Genomic DNA, 13,656 nt, shown 5'->3' with positions numbered 1-13,656 from the left:
AATACTGTCTGCAGCCAAAATACATTTAATTATACACTACAAAATAATCTTTACATTAACACTGAGAATACATTTTTTAATTGTACCCATTAATTTACCAATTAAACCAGATTAAAGCATAGAGAAATATTTCATGGGTCTTATGTAAACAAACATTTGTAACTTTTCTTGATTAGGCTTATTTATATTTCAGTTCTTCAAAATTAAATATGTATATTGATATGCCTCTTTGAAAAACCCACGAAATATAATTAAGAAAATCAATTGCTTAGCTAGAAGGAAAACTCAATTTGCACTCAGCTTCCTCATGTAGAGGATATGTATCACTAACATGACCTTTACAAAAAATGGTAAGTACTGTGTAGGAAAGGAGCAGCAGGTATTTAAATGACTCTTCTACCTAGAATAAGTAGAGATATTAATGTTGAAAAGGTAGCCAAAGTTACTGCAGAAAATAAATCACTGTTAAAGGAAATCTACATCTATTACTTATTAATGTAGGAATTCTCATTTATTAAAAATCTTACTTTTAATTAGATAAGAAGTCTAATTACACTGCAATGACATATGTCTTTTTCCAGAACATTTCAAACGTACAATACAATTCCCTGGGACACTCTTAAAATCCCCTGCCTTTCTACAAGTATTTTTAAAAAAATTCTCTCTCTTCAATGTACCAATGAATTTCAACTTCACATACAACCACACTGAAAGCTTAAGGACGCACATTATGTTTTCACTGTATCTTGCTCACAAAGGCCATGATTCTTCTACATAACACCTGAACAATAATTTCAAATAAGCTTTGTCATAATGTAGGCAAGAAAATCTGCTCAGCAGATTCTGACTTCAGTCTAAACTGACAGATTCCAAAGTGTTGTACTGTATTTGTCTGACAGCCAACACAAGTGTGTGAATTGCGTGCAAGAATTCATTTAGTAATTCCTTTGGAAACATCTGGATTACAAATTCAGTATTCAGAGGGAGTCTCTTGTATGCTATCTAGAAAGAACATTCAAGTGTTCACAGGGGGCTTCCATATGTCTTGTTACAATTCTGCATCTTACCAGACAAGGGTCCACTGTTACTCCTCTTGCTTCCAGATTCTTTCTGACAGTCGTCACTTCATCATTTGCCAGATAAGCTGCATGGTCTTCATTGCACTTGATTAACTTCTCGAGTTCATTTTTTGTTTCATTACGAATATTCTAGGATAGGAATGATTAGTTAGAATTTATTATTATAGACTCAGAGATCATCAGCACCTCCTCAATAAACACTCCATTTGCTTAATAAGCCAGAACAGAAAATTCCTCTGATGCTATTAACTATTACATTTAAGTGACTCCAAAGGGTAGTTGTGCAAGGACACTTCAAATATAATATTTTTAAGGGATAATTCACTGTCAATTTTTAGTTTTTTCTTTTCATTATGCACTGAAATACAGAACAAGAATAGAAGGGTGGGAAAAAAAATCATAGGTGTTAGCCCCCTTTTCCCTCCATGAATATCCACTAGCAGGGATCACATTCACATACCACACGTGACACTGATCAGAATTTTGCCTATTAGTTAGCAAGAACTCTCCATGGATTCATACCTTTAAGTTGCTGTTCATGAAATTCAAGTAACATAGGTTGAAGTCACTACCTTTCCCCTACACCTGGCTACATACAGCTGACTGTAAAACTCCTTCTCTGAAACAAATACTTTCTACTGTATTCTTTTATACTCTACTTGCTTCTTTAAAGTATGACTGAGTTTGAGAAATATCTAGAAAAAGTAATATTAAAAGACAATTGTCTCTGGGCATTGAATGGAAGGTGTTATTTAAATTCAAAAGAAATTTCCAAAAGTTCTGAGCAAATGAGAAGAGAGGTTCAGATGAATGTGGCCAATCAGAAGATACAGCTGTGATCAGAATGCTATGATAATGCCATTACATACTAATTAAATCTAAATGGAGCACGATAGGAAACTGCAAGTGACTTCTGCTTAAAAGGCATGCTTGAAAATTACAGAAGAGAATAGCCCAGTCTCCACCTGCTTTCAATGATTTCTGGAAGAACTTTAATACACAAGTCAGTGGCATAATGGCAAAGATATAATTCAGCTGAAAAATGAGAAACAGTTTACAAACCAATCCGTAGCTACAGTATGGAAAAAAAATATGAAATTCTTTGTGGTATTTAAAACAATGAAAAGTAATTCTTTTTTTTTTTCAGTCACCTAAAATGTGTGAAGAGGGTTAGTACCTTTTAAAATTCACTCAATAGTTTTACTCAAAGTAATAATCAAAGTTTTCCAAAAGCAGTGAACTACAAATTCTTTGTAATTTATTTCCTTTTACCTGTTCTTTGGTGCGGCCTACCCAGTGTAACCATCTTTTTTTCCAGTCTGGACCCACCATATCTTCAATAACAGATTCAGCTGAAAAAGGAAGCATGATTTTAACTATCACACAAAATATACACAACCACCCAAATGTACAGTTCTAAACTTGGGTACATGAAGAAGAATGGACATTTTATGTCAAAGAGCATAAGATATACCATACTGAATCAAGTTACGTGTCTTTTACTTGAAGCAACAGTTGACATATTTTATTAAAATTTAAAAATGACTGCCAACAGGAAGATGCTTCAAAGAAGTATATAAAAACACAACAACCCTCCACCGAGACAGCCCTCCTGGTTCCAAGTCAGGCTTTAAAAAAAAAAAAAAAAAAAATCTTACCTTGGTGCACCTTGCATCAAAACTGATTATGCTACAAACTATAAACAGACCACTTACTTTCCTTGAATTTATTCTGTTCCCCTACATGTGCATTTGTACCATTTTTTGACTCTACAGATCTCTAGTGCTTATCTTTCAGTTGCCTCATTGCAAGAGCAGGAGCACAAGCACTCGAGGCTGTACTTTGCTAAATATTTCTATCAGTATTAGCACCATTTCAAACAGTTCCCACTGTGTCAGTTGTGCTGATACAAAAGCTTGCATTGCAGTGAAGTGAACTAGATCCAGACACTGAGTCAGATTAAAAGAAGAGCAGAATACATCCCACAACTCACTGTCTTTGAGCCGACTTTGGAGCGTCTCTTCCATAAAATGAATGGCTGCATCCCACTGCTGTTTATCGGATATTGACCGATCTTCTAAGGCATTGTGCTGGATCACTCGCTGCAATACAGAATGGAATTTTAGCATGCAGTAAATAATTTACTCAAGACTTAGTAAAAATAACGTTTCTAGCATTATCTTCATTTTTAATGTCTGATAAAGCAGCTTGTATTGGGCACATGCAATTTATTTAAAAGACACCATTCAAAGGCCTGCCAAAAATATTTTTCTGTGCCTTCAGCTTGACTCTTTTCTACAGCCTAGCATAGATAACGTAAAAAATGCAGGAGAAGATATGAAACCCCTCTGGATTACAGAATCTATACAGATGGTAATGAAATGATGTTATTTTATGTGACTACACCGAACAGAACAAATGAGCTGATGCTAAACAATTCCCACCAGGCTGTCCTGCAGCCAGTGGATTATGGATGACTTTTCTGAACCAACCAAAACAGTTTTATTAGATGTTACTTAGGGGGAAACTAATAAAAGATAATAATGAAATGAATTGAGAAAACATATTAAAACATTATATAGAAAATGTGAGATGGACACACCTCCCTGTCATTTCAGGATTAAAACAAAAGAATGCAAAAATACTGAATATGTAACTTCAGTAAAGAAATTTCAACAGCACTTAGTCAACAAGGCAAAAAAACCCACTACATTATACCAGGCTATCCTCAGCTCTCTCGTTCCATCTATGCCGTTTAATAGTTTCTTCTTTGACAGCTTGTTTCAGTTTATCAAAGATATCATCATGCTCCTTTCCTTTTTTTTCTGTCATGAAACGGGAAAATTCTTCTTGCAAAGTCTCCCACGCCACCTAGAAAGTTAGTAAACAATTCAGCCTGAAATGGACCATTACACTGTGCACCAGCTGCTAAGTGAACATTTATGACAATTCTTGCAAGTATGAAAATTTGGAGACTTTCTGAAAAAAACATGCAAGCGTAAGAGTAAGTCTCTGACTTGTCCTTTTTCCACTACTAGTAAAGGCAACACTAAACTTGGCTTTACTATATTGTAGCAAGCAGAATTCTGTTAAACTTGCAAAAATCTATTAAATATGAATATACCTACTTGAAGGGTTTAACCTTGTAAAAATAGGGTTTTTTGCTCTGTAGTAGGCAAAATTCACCAGAAGAGCAAAATACAATGTTTCTGCTCTCTATGCTTCTGAACATCAAGATCTTGCCAGTCTTGTCTGACATGTAATTTGGTTAAAAGAACTGCAGTCAGTCCTTCAAACATCACCTTACTCTTCTGGAGTTATGCTGTCATTTTAATAAGCTTTGCACAGACTGTAATTTTTTATTTTTTAATTTAAATAACTAAATTCTTACCTCTACTGCCTTATTAGGCAGTTGCTTGTCAGTCCACTGCTTCAGCTTGATGTCCACAGTGGTGTTAAACGTCCCTGAGTTTGTAGTCTGTGCTGCTGGAAGGTATATATTCTCAATCACGTGAGTAGATACCCTTTCCCATAAAGTTTTCTCAAGAATCTCCTCCCTAAAATGAAAGTTATAACACATGTGATGGTTTCCAAACAAGCAACTAACAGGTATGCATTCAATTTGTTAGAAACACTGAGAAAGCAAGACTACAGAACCCAGGAAATACTCCTTAACATCACAACAACTTCAACCAAAATCTGCATGGAACTAAGGACACAAATGCACAATGTTTTCAGCAGCAAAGACAGCTTCAGAAGTTGACCTCTAAGACTCTCACAGTTGCCTCTGCACTGCACAACAGCTCCTTGCAGCCTTTAATTATACCAGGATAACCACGCAGAGCTCTGTGTGTGTTTACTTATGGGAGGTGGGGGAACAACATGGGGGCAGATTGCAAAGCATTGACATGATCTGACTACAGTCCATGCTCCCAAAAGAGCATGTGGGTTTTGTTTCTACAGTATTCTGATTTGATTGTAGGAACATGCTGTAGTTTTCCATTTGGGATTTTCATTGATTGCTCCCAGATTTGATAACTGATGAAGCAAGTTGACAAGTCCAACCTTTTATCAAAATGTATATTGACATTCATTAACAAATGAGCTTCATGTCACTATCAAATGAAGCACTACTTTTCTATTTATCATGCCTTTCATGAAGTAACAATGGAAACAATCCAACTTGAACATTTCTAAATTGCAATAAGCCTTACAGTTGCAGTGAGACAACTCAGTTGAGCCAGTGTAACATGTACCCAGTACCCATGGAGTCAGTCACGCTCCTTCTGCTCCTGCCACGGTCTCTAGTACAGGCTGTGGGTTTCCTGCAGGCTAATTTTATGCTTGCTCAGAATGTTAAATCAGCTTAGATCATATGAATGCCAGATTTGGCAGAATGGTGAGAGCTAAGAGATGAAGAAAAAACTGTCCTTTTTTGGTGGTAGAAGACTCAGTCCCTTTTCTTCCAAATGGGCTGAAGTTCAGGATGCAAGCCTCCTCCCTGATAATGTCCCTACTCTAACTGGGCCATCTATCAACAAAGACTGAAGAATTTCCCATAAATATCACCTCCCTCCCCCCATATCAACAGTAGCATAATTGAAAATTTCTATTTTGTGTTTAAAACATCCTTCCTTAAGAACTAAACAGTTTGAAGCTGTCCATCTTTCATACCAGTATTAATGGGGAACAAAGTTCCTAATTTTTCTACTGTTGAAAAAGCTGTTCAGTGTATTCAGCGTAGTAAAAGTATTTATACAAAACTGAAAGGAACTCAAGAATTTAAATGTTGAAAAAATTATCTTTAAATAAATATTGCCACCAGCAAAAAAACCTGATTAAAAATCTTCTAAAGAGCTTTGTTTAAAGTAGGATAATTTAATAGTGTTCAAGCAGAGATCAATTATTGATCATTCTTGATCACCATTAAAAGAACCAGGGATGTGGCAATTAGTTTCACTTGCATTCACTTGTAGGGTGTGCTGGAACCCATCTGTTATGGATTTTACCACTTAAAATGCACTGCAGGAGAAGTGTAATTCTCTGATTAAGAACAAATGCAATCTCATTCCTTCTTTACTGATTATCAATAAGAACACATTTTTGCTTTCCTTAATCTAATCAAACTTAATCGGAAGGAATGGAAATTTTAACAGAATAGAAACACTTGCATTCATCAAATGCATTGCTGTTTTTAGTCTGGATATAATGACATTTTCATAAAAGCATTTTTTTCAGGCCTTAGCTTTGCAGTTGTAATTTATAGCTCTTTAAGTGTAATAAATCTAGAATCACCACTACACTTTAATGTTCAAAGGAAATGCACAGAAGCATTCATGTTGTGCACCCATCCAATCCACAACATGAAATGAAGCAGACTAGATGTGGGCCAGGGTTCTTCATCATCTATTACACAGCCAACAACAGCAAACACCAAAACAACAACCTGCATTACATTTGGACCAGAACAATATTTCAGACTAACACACTGCATACAAGTCTTTCTCTGAACACAGCCACACACCCAGCATTATTCTAATATAAGAGTCAGACAGTTTATCTTGTTCTTTAACCTTTGACCAAGTTACAGTTCAGTTCAGGTCACTGAACATAAAGGCATTAAAGAAATCTTTTTTTATTGTTCTCAGTTGTGATACAGGCTGTCAAAGTAATCCTCCATGTTGGCTACTCTCCTCTCAGCCTACATGTACAGTGGCTTTACTATGCAGTGATGGTACATGGTTAAAGTGCTTAGGCTGAGCTCTCTCTCACACCTGTGCTGCCTTACAGAGAAGTAGGTCAGTGTAGCACAGTGCCAGAGATCCACACGTAGGATGGAACTCTCAAAAATCCAGATTAGCTCTTTTTACAGCCAGGAATTACACATTCTTTCAATTTCCAAATCTCTGATACCCCGATTTCCAACATCAAATACATTATTTTGAAACACACAATGACAATCCCCAAACATCAAGAGGAATTACTTTCATACTTCAAATGAACACCTGAAAACTTATTTATTATGACTGTTCCTTTGCATTTTTGAGGAATATCTATTGTTTATTACACTGTATAAAAACAGAAGTACAAACTGATATCATATAATTTTTGTGGAGGGGTTATGCAAGTATTTCCTGATTCAGAATAACAAACAAACATAGACAACTGTCACAGGGACAAAGGACATGATAATACACTGTCCAAGAAAACCAGTTTCTTACTTGTATTTGAGAATTTTGTTTACGAGAACTCTTTATATTTTAAAGGCAAACTTCCGATAGTTAACAAAATAATAAAAAACAAACAAACAAACAAAAACCACAAAGGAAAAAAGAAAAAAATTACCATACCAGTGCTTTGGTGTGACCTGAGTCAAACTTATGACTTCATCAAGAATCTCATTCTTTGCTTTTTCAAACAATTCATTCTATGCAAAAGGAAACAATAAGATTAAGTACAGTTTGATCATGTTTCTACACAAAAAGTAAAAAAAAAACAACCCCAAATCTTTTTTTTACAGCCTTTAAACCTCAAATGATACCTCCTGGTCATGTTCTGTCATGATCACAAAGAAACACTGACCTGTGCCTGCGGACAAGTTAGGTCAGATAACTGTATACTAGAAGAATGAAGGACTTAAGTACTGAAGTATCATAATGTTGAAGAACAGTATTTCATAAAGTAGAGCTCAGTATTTCCTTCCCCTAGAATAATACACACTGTCCTCACACTTAAAATGTCAGTACTTCATGTTAACTTTAACAAATCTTTACAAATGAGATTAAATGGCATAAATTTTAATTCTTAATCTTCAACCCTTTGAAGCACAGCAGTTGAAGCAGTTAAATTTACCCTGTCCAGCTCTCGCAATCGGGGGTAATTGTTCTTCCATTCAGTCTCGAGATTGAAACGTGTGGCTGCAAAAATCAGAAACAAGGCCTTAATTTTTTTAATTGTCTATATGAACTTCATCATTACCTTAAAAGTTTAGCAGCTCCTAGAACTGCCACAAATTTTGATTATAACAAAATTATAACAAAAGACACACTTTAAGTGTGTCTGCAAATGAGCAGAATTCTTGGCTGTCTATGCCCAAATCATCATCATCATGGCCAGGCTTCACAAACGAAGATTTGAGAAGGGTTCTATCCATGCTTGCTACTCTGCCTGTAATTCACAGAATCCATGTATTAAAAAAACATAGTGGAAAGAGCCATTCGACTTCCATCCCTGCACAAGTCAGTCCTGCCTTGACCTTTATGTAGAAAGCCATTTTAAACAAGATCTGAATCAAGTGGAAGAACTGTGTTTTGCTCATGGAAAAAAAAAACAACACCAAAACCCCCTTGATTTTTCTCTTCATACTTATTTGCTCCTTTGGTTTTTAGAGCAAGTGGGTACTTCATACCATGAATTACTTTTTTGGGTCTTTTTATAAAGATTTACAGGGGTGATCATCAATTAACAAGAAATATTGACCATATAAAACACATAAAACATAATTGCCCAAGCATGCTAGCAAAAGTCAGTCCTTATATGTTACAGTCCTTATATGTCCTTATGGGGAAGAACTACCTGTTTAACAACAAGTTGCTATTTCACTTGGTTTTTTTGAAAAGATGTTTACCTTTAAAAGCATCTGCTTGCTGCTCCACAGACTCTCTCACCATTTTCCAAAAGCAGTCTGACACAGCAAGACTTAAGTTCTTTGTTGTTACTTGATGTGCTTTCAGCATAGATGTCCTGTAAAGAAAGACAGCTAGAGGAGATTCGATTCTTACCAACGCTTTCTGGCCCATAATTTCTCCTCCCAAGAGTAAAGCTTTGCTTTTTATAGCAGAAAATAACATGTAAATGTGCTCTTAAACCAAATTCCAGTATCTTCCTCCAAAATATGCAATGTAGATAATCACCAAAGCAGGGGGAAAAGCCCCAAAACAAGGCAAGCAAACAAAAACCCCTCACCACAAATAATTTTTTATTCTAGAGGCTGCAGTGCAGGTACTCAGTCCCAAAGACCACATAGGGTATCTTCCTGACAAATACCAGCCTGCGAAATCAAAACTCTGGTCTATCAACTTCCCACCAGGTTACCCTTTGAATACAACATTGTCACACTAAGATAACAGATATTCAGAGGCACCACAAGTCATAGTCGGGCTGGGTTCCCTCCTCCCTGCTGTACTAAGTGCCTGGACACAGGCTGGAACTTAGTTTCTGTAGAGCCAATGGAGAGACACAGAAAAACCTCGGAAGAGAGGCCCAGAACTCCAGTGGAATCAAGTGCTGCCTGTCTGTCTCCACTGTTTTAGAGCAAGCATTAGGAAACCAGGACAACTTGGTCACCTCAACATTGTACTTAATTTAAGCAGATTAAATCTCAGTGCTTCCACACTGCAATCCTTTTAAGTTCAACAAGAAAAACTGATGCTAGGATTTACCAACACAGGCTCATTTTAGTAAAAAGAATAAAATAGCAACATACTTTAATAGCTTTGAATTTTGAAAAAATTCCTCTTCATATTCTTTAATAGATTCAATGCTTTCACTGCTGTTTCCTGGAGAAAGAAAAGAGTGCTGCAACAGTTCCATCTAGACAGTTTTCTCTGCTACCAAGGACAAACTAAGCAGAGCTAGAGCTCTCTTTACCTTTTCCAGTAACAACTGCAAAATAACCCAAAGCTTTCATTGGGAAGAGTTTGCCTTCAATGATTTGCTGGATCTATGAAAATAAAGGATTAAAAAAGCCATGGTTAACTTTGCACAGAGACATCCTTTCCTTCATTTCCTTTGGCACAATTTTAAAGCCAGATCTGGTTACATCTCTGCACAGAGTACTGCAGGATGCAGTTTGTCATGGGACTATGAGTTCTACTGATATTTAAAACAAACAAAAAAATAAAGGCATAAAACAAATATGACAACACAGCAAAACACAAAATACAGCAAAAATGCCTATTTGGGAAATGGAACTTGTTCAGGTCACCTTCATGAAACAAATCAGTATTGTAGCAAGATGAGACTGCAGTCACACAGCTGATCACTAAAAGCAAGGCCTGAGAGAGATTAAAACAACAACCATCAAGAAAAAAAATCATACTGAATACAAAAATAAGCACTCAAAAGCACCTAGAACAGGTAGGTCAGGTCCAATGTTTACAACAGCGTCTCAAGTATTTTACCATGCGTGACTTTAGCCATCACAATGTGACAAAAACAGTTTCAACTCACCCTGTTTGGGCTAGCCACGTTTTTCTCTGCAAGATCAACCTTTGTCAACACAAAAATTGTCCTTTTTCCTTGGGGATCCATTTGGCTGACTAAGTCTGTGACAATACTGCGTTCTGCATCCACCGACCCATCTAAAATACATCCAAAGTTGTATTTCAGGGACAATGTAATCTAACACACTGAAGACATGGTAGGTGTCAAGTAAGTTTCATGTTACAACGTAAAACCAGTAAAATTAGACCCATTTTTGGGTACACAGAGTGACAATTTGCTTTGTTCCCAGCATCATAAAAAACTAGTTTGTTCTATTTAAGTTTAGAACAATATCAGTTTGCTCAAAATATTCAACTCCATTATTGTATGCTGCCTCCAAAAATACTTTTGAAGAAATCTTGAATATTATCACCACCATTTTTCTTTAATGATTAAAAACTCTTATCAAAAAGTTGCTTTTTGCCACAAATTCTGCACACATTACCTTAATTTATAAACAGACATTCCACAGCATTCTGTTTTGTACACCATACAAATTAGCACAAAAGGAAATTTAATACAATCAGGGTAGATCCCAGAGTAACATAAGAACCATGATTAAAACAAAATGTCCTGCCAGTTGGATAACTATCTAGACTCTGATTACCTTGAATACAGAGGATGATGGCATTAGGATTCTGCATGTAGGCCTTGCTGATGCTAAAGATAGTTTCCTTTGTATCTGGAGCCATACCTGATGTCACAGTCTTTAATATGTATATGGAAATATATATTTAAAGGAAAGAAAAAAGAAAACAAAGATGTTAAAAAAAACCCCAATAGCTCTCACCAATAACACTACCTCAGTTTCATGTGTTAATTTAAATAATTTTTTTATTTATTCCATACTTACACTAATGACTCCAGGTAAATCAACCAATACCATTCTCTGTAAACCAGGACCTTTCACACTTAAGGAGATGGTCTGTGAAGTAAAATTGAAATTCAAGATTTATACACACACCTACTTTGCATGTAGTTGCATACACAAACACACATACATAAAACTATATAAATGCATATTTACACACATAATGATTTAATCAGTAACAACCTGTAAATTTTAAATAGAAAGTACAACTTTAAATGCAAGTAACTGTTATATAAAACTGATTTTAACAGTTTAACAGTCCAAATACACTTTCCAAATGCAAACTATTAAGTATACACTAACTAGATTCACCACAGTATCCTAGTTGAAGAGTACTCCCAAAAGATATACATGTACAGACATTTGCCATTAAATATTTGAGAAGTCTTACCTCAGTACTAACAGTGCACCCTTCTTTCACACTATTTCTCATTCTGATTTCTATTTCATTTCTCAAAGCTGCAAGCTGTTACAAGAAAAGCAAAATATCAAATTTCACTCCAATTAAACAGGGCCTTACAGATCACAAAGACACAATTTTTTTCAGAGTTAATAAAAGTCATACTGACTTCCAGTCACTTCTTTATACTTACATCCTCCTCTTTGGTCAGATCAAACTCCCGAGAGCTGTCTTTGAATAAAGCCACATGGTGGGGACCTTCACTAAGGGTTACCTAAATAGTAAAAGCCCAGTGAGAAAGCACAGCAAATCTAACACAGAGAAACGTGAGAAGTATGTGCACTTCCCACTGTAGAAATACAACTATATATAATGCTTATTTAGCAAAGAATTACTTAATGGTAGGCATTACTACTACACAGACAGTATACTTGGATTATATATTGGCCTGGAGAGGTTTTATCATTGGCTGAAACAACCCTCTTGCTTAGAGGCCATTTTATAAACATATGTTTACATATACTTCAATTAATGGCATGATCAGAGAGAGAATAATACAGCAAATGCTGATTCAGAGATTAGGATGCTTCTTACCTTAACAGGGGAGCGTGTCATCATCTCCCCAGACCCTCGGGGGAATATGCGGGCTTGGGCGATCATTTCTAACACACTGGTTTTTCCTGCACTTTGATCTCCAACCACCACCACCTTAAGTGAAAGTTTAAACAGCTGTTGGCTTTCAGCAGGACATTCTGAAAGCTTAGACAGGCTGACTAGAAATACATGAATCTGTATCAAGAGTAGGTGTATTCTGTTTGATAATAAATGTATTAGTTTAAAGATGGAATCTTTGAAGAAGTACAAAGTTGTAGTCACGCAAAAAAATTGACTTAAGACAGTACAGTCCACAAAGCACCATCTAATGAAGAGAGGAAGGACTTGCTGCTCTCATGGCAGGCAGCTCTTCTCTTCTTGTACAAGATCCTTTCAGCCAGCAAAACACTACACATCTGGTAGATGTTTATCCTGAAGCTGAATTCTGAAGTAGTTGCTGTCATTCCCCCATCGTAGTGGTTTCCTATAGAAGCTACCAGTGCTACAGGTGGTTGTGCAAGCAGGAAGCATTCCTGGCTGTCCCCTACACCAGCAGTCAGGCCAGTCAAACCCCTTCCCACAGTCCCCTCCAAAATCAGCACTGCTGCAGGAAGACAGCCAGGACACCTTACCCTCTGAGCTCCACTCACACACACCGGCAAACAACAGCCATTTTACAAAGTCAAGGAGGATGGGGCACCCTGACTGAAACCATTTAAAATTAAAAGCTGAGCACAGCAGCAGTATCTGAACTTAGACAGAGAATAAAATTAAATGCTTTATTCAATTATAAGACTAGTGTTTCATAAAAAAATCACTGAATTTGTTATGTACTTACTCTAGGTAGGTGATCTTGAGTGTTATAACTGGCATCATAATCAGACAGTATGTCAAGTACTTCAGAATACATATCAATCAAGGATTTCTGCAAAAAAGAAGTACAGAAAGAAAACACAGCCAATTAAGACAACAAAGACTGAGTTTCAGAGTACTTCATCTGTAAACTCACATGTAAAAATGTTTTTATTCTCTCCCGATGGTTTGAAATCTCAGCTGTCTACACTGCAGCTCAGATCTTTGTTTCATGAAGTACAATACCAAGCAAAGTCACTCCTTCCTCCTGTGGATGAAAATACTACAGTATCTTGCTGAAGGAGGAAAATGAGAGCTCTTACTTATGTACAGCATAAGAGAACAACAGAGTTCAAAATTCAGTTTCTAAGTTAAGAAGCTGAACTGAGTTCCTTCCATTAAACATTGACTTACATCTTTAGTCTGATGAACAATAAGCATTAAAAAAGGTCTAGAGTTATCAGTCCCATTCTGTACAAATAAGAACTCTTTATCTTCCAGTTCTCAGAGGAAAGAGCAAGATCAATATTGGTCAGTGAGTGATGCAGAGAGAGGTAGAAAACATCCATCTTTAGAATGCTCAGGATGTTGGCAGG

General features: G+C 36.3%; 1 protein-coding gene across 5 annotated transcripts in view; it reads right to left on the bottom strand.

Moving 5' to 3' along the window:
* Window positions 1-13,656, bottom strand: part of OPA1 (OPA1, mitochondrial dynamin like GTPase) — a 53,161-nt gene that overhangs the window by 22,070 nt on the left and 17,435 nt on the right. For all 5 annotated transcript variants that reach the window (XM_027650555.1, XM_027650558.1, XM_027650557.1 and 2 more), the window contains 17 exons: window positions 13,047-13,133; window positions 12,209-12,322; window positions 11,808-11,888; window positions 11,606-11,680; window positions 11,197-11,268; window positions 10,951-11,050; window positions 10,311-10,441; window positions 9,729-9,801; window positions 9,565-9,637; window positions 8,707-8,822; window positions 7,932-7,996; window positions 7,430-7,506; window positions 4,471-4,636; window positions 3,798-3,950; window positions 3,073-3,181; window positions 2,352-2,431; window positions 1,068-1,208 (listed from right to left, as the gene is read on the bottom strand). In XM_027650555.1, coding sequence (XP_027506356.1) covers window positions 1,068-1,208; window positions 2,352-2,431; window positions 3,073-3,181; window positions 3,798-3,950; window positions 4,471-4,636; window positions 7,430-7,506; window positions 7,932-7,996; window positions 8,707-8,822; window positions 9,565-9,637; window positions 9,729-9,801; window positions 10,311-10,441; window positions 10,951-11,050; window positions 11,197-11,268; window positions 11,606-11,680; window positions 11,808-11,888; window positions 12,209-12,322; window positions 13,047-13,133 — 1,713 coding nt within the window. The remainder of the gene's footprint in view (window positions 1-1,067; window positions 1,209-2,351; window positions 2,432-3,072; window positions 3,182-3,797; window positions 3,951-4,470; window positions 4,637-7,429; window positions 7,507-7,931; window positions 7,997-8,706; window positions 8,823-9,564; window positions 9,638-9,728; window positions 9,802-10,310; window positions 10,442-10,950; window positions 11,051-11,196; window positions 11,269-11,605; window positions 11,681-11,807; window positions 11,889-12,208; window positions 12,323-13,046; window positions 13,134-13,656) is intronic.

Source organism: Corapipo altera, unplaced genomic scaffold (genome assembly GCF_003945725.1).
Source record: "Corapipo altera isolate COAL_440 unplaced genomic scaffold, ASM394572v1 54, whole genome shotgun sequence".
NCBI classification, from domain to species: Eukaryota; Metazoa; Chordata; class Aves; order Passeriformes; family Pipridae; genus Corapipo; species Corapipo altera.
The sequence above is the reverse complement of the archived record's forward strand: the minus strand, read 5'-3'. Positions and strand labels throughout refer to the sequence as shown.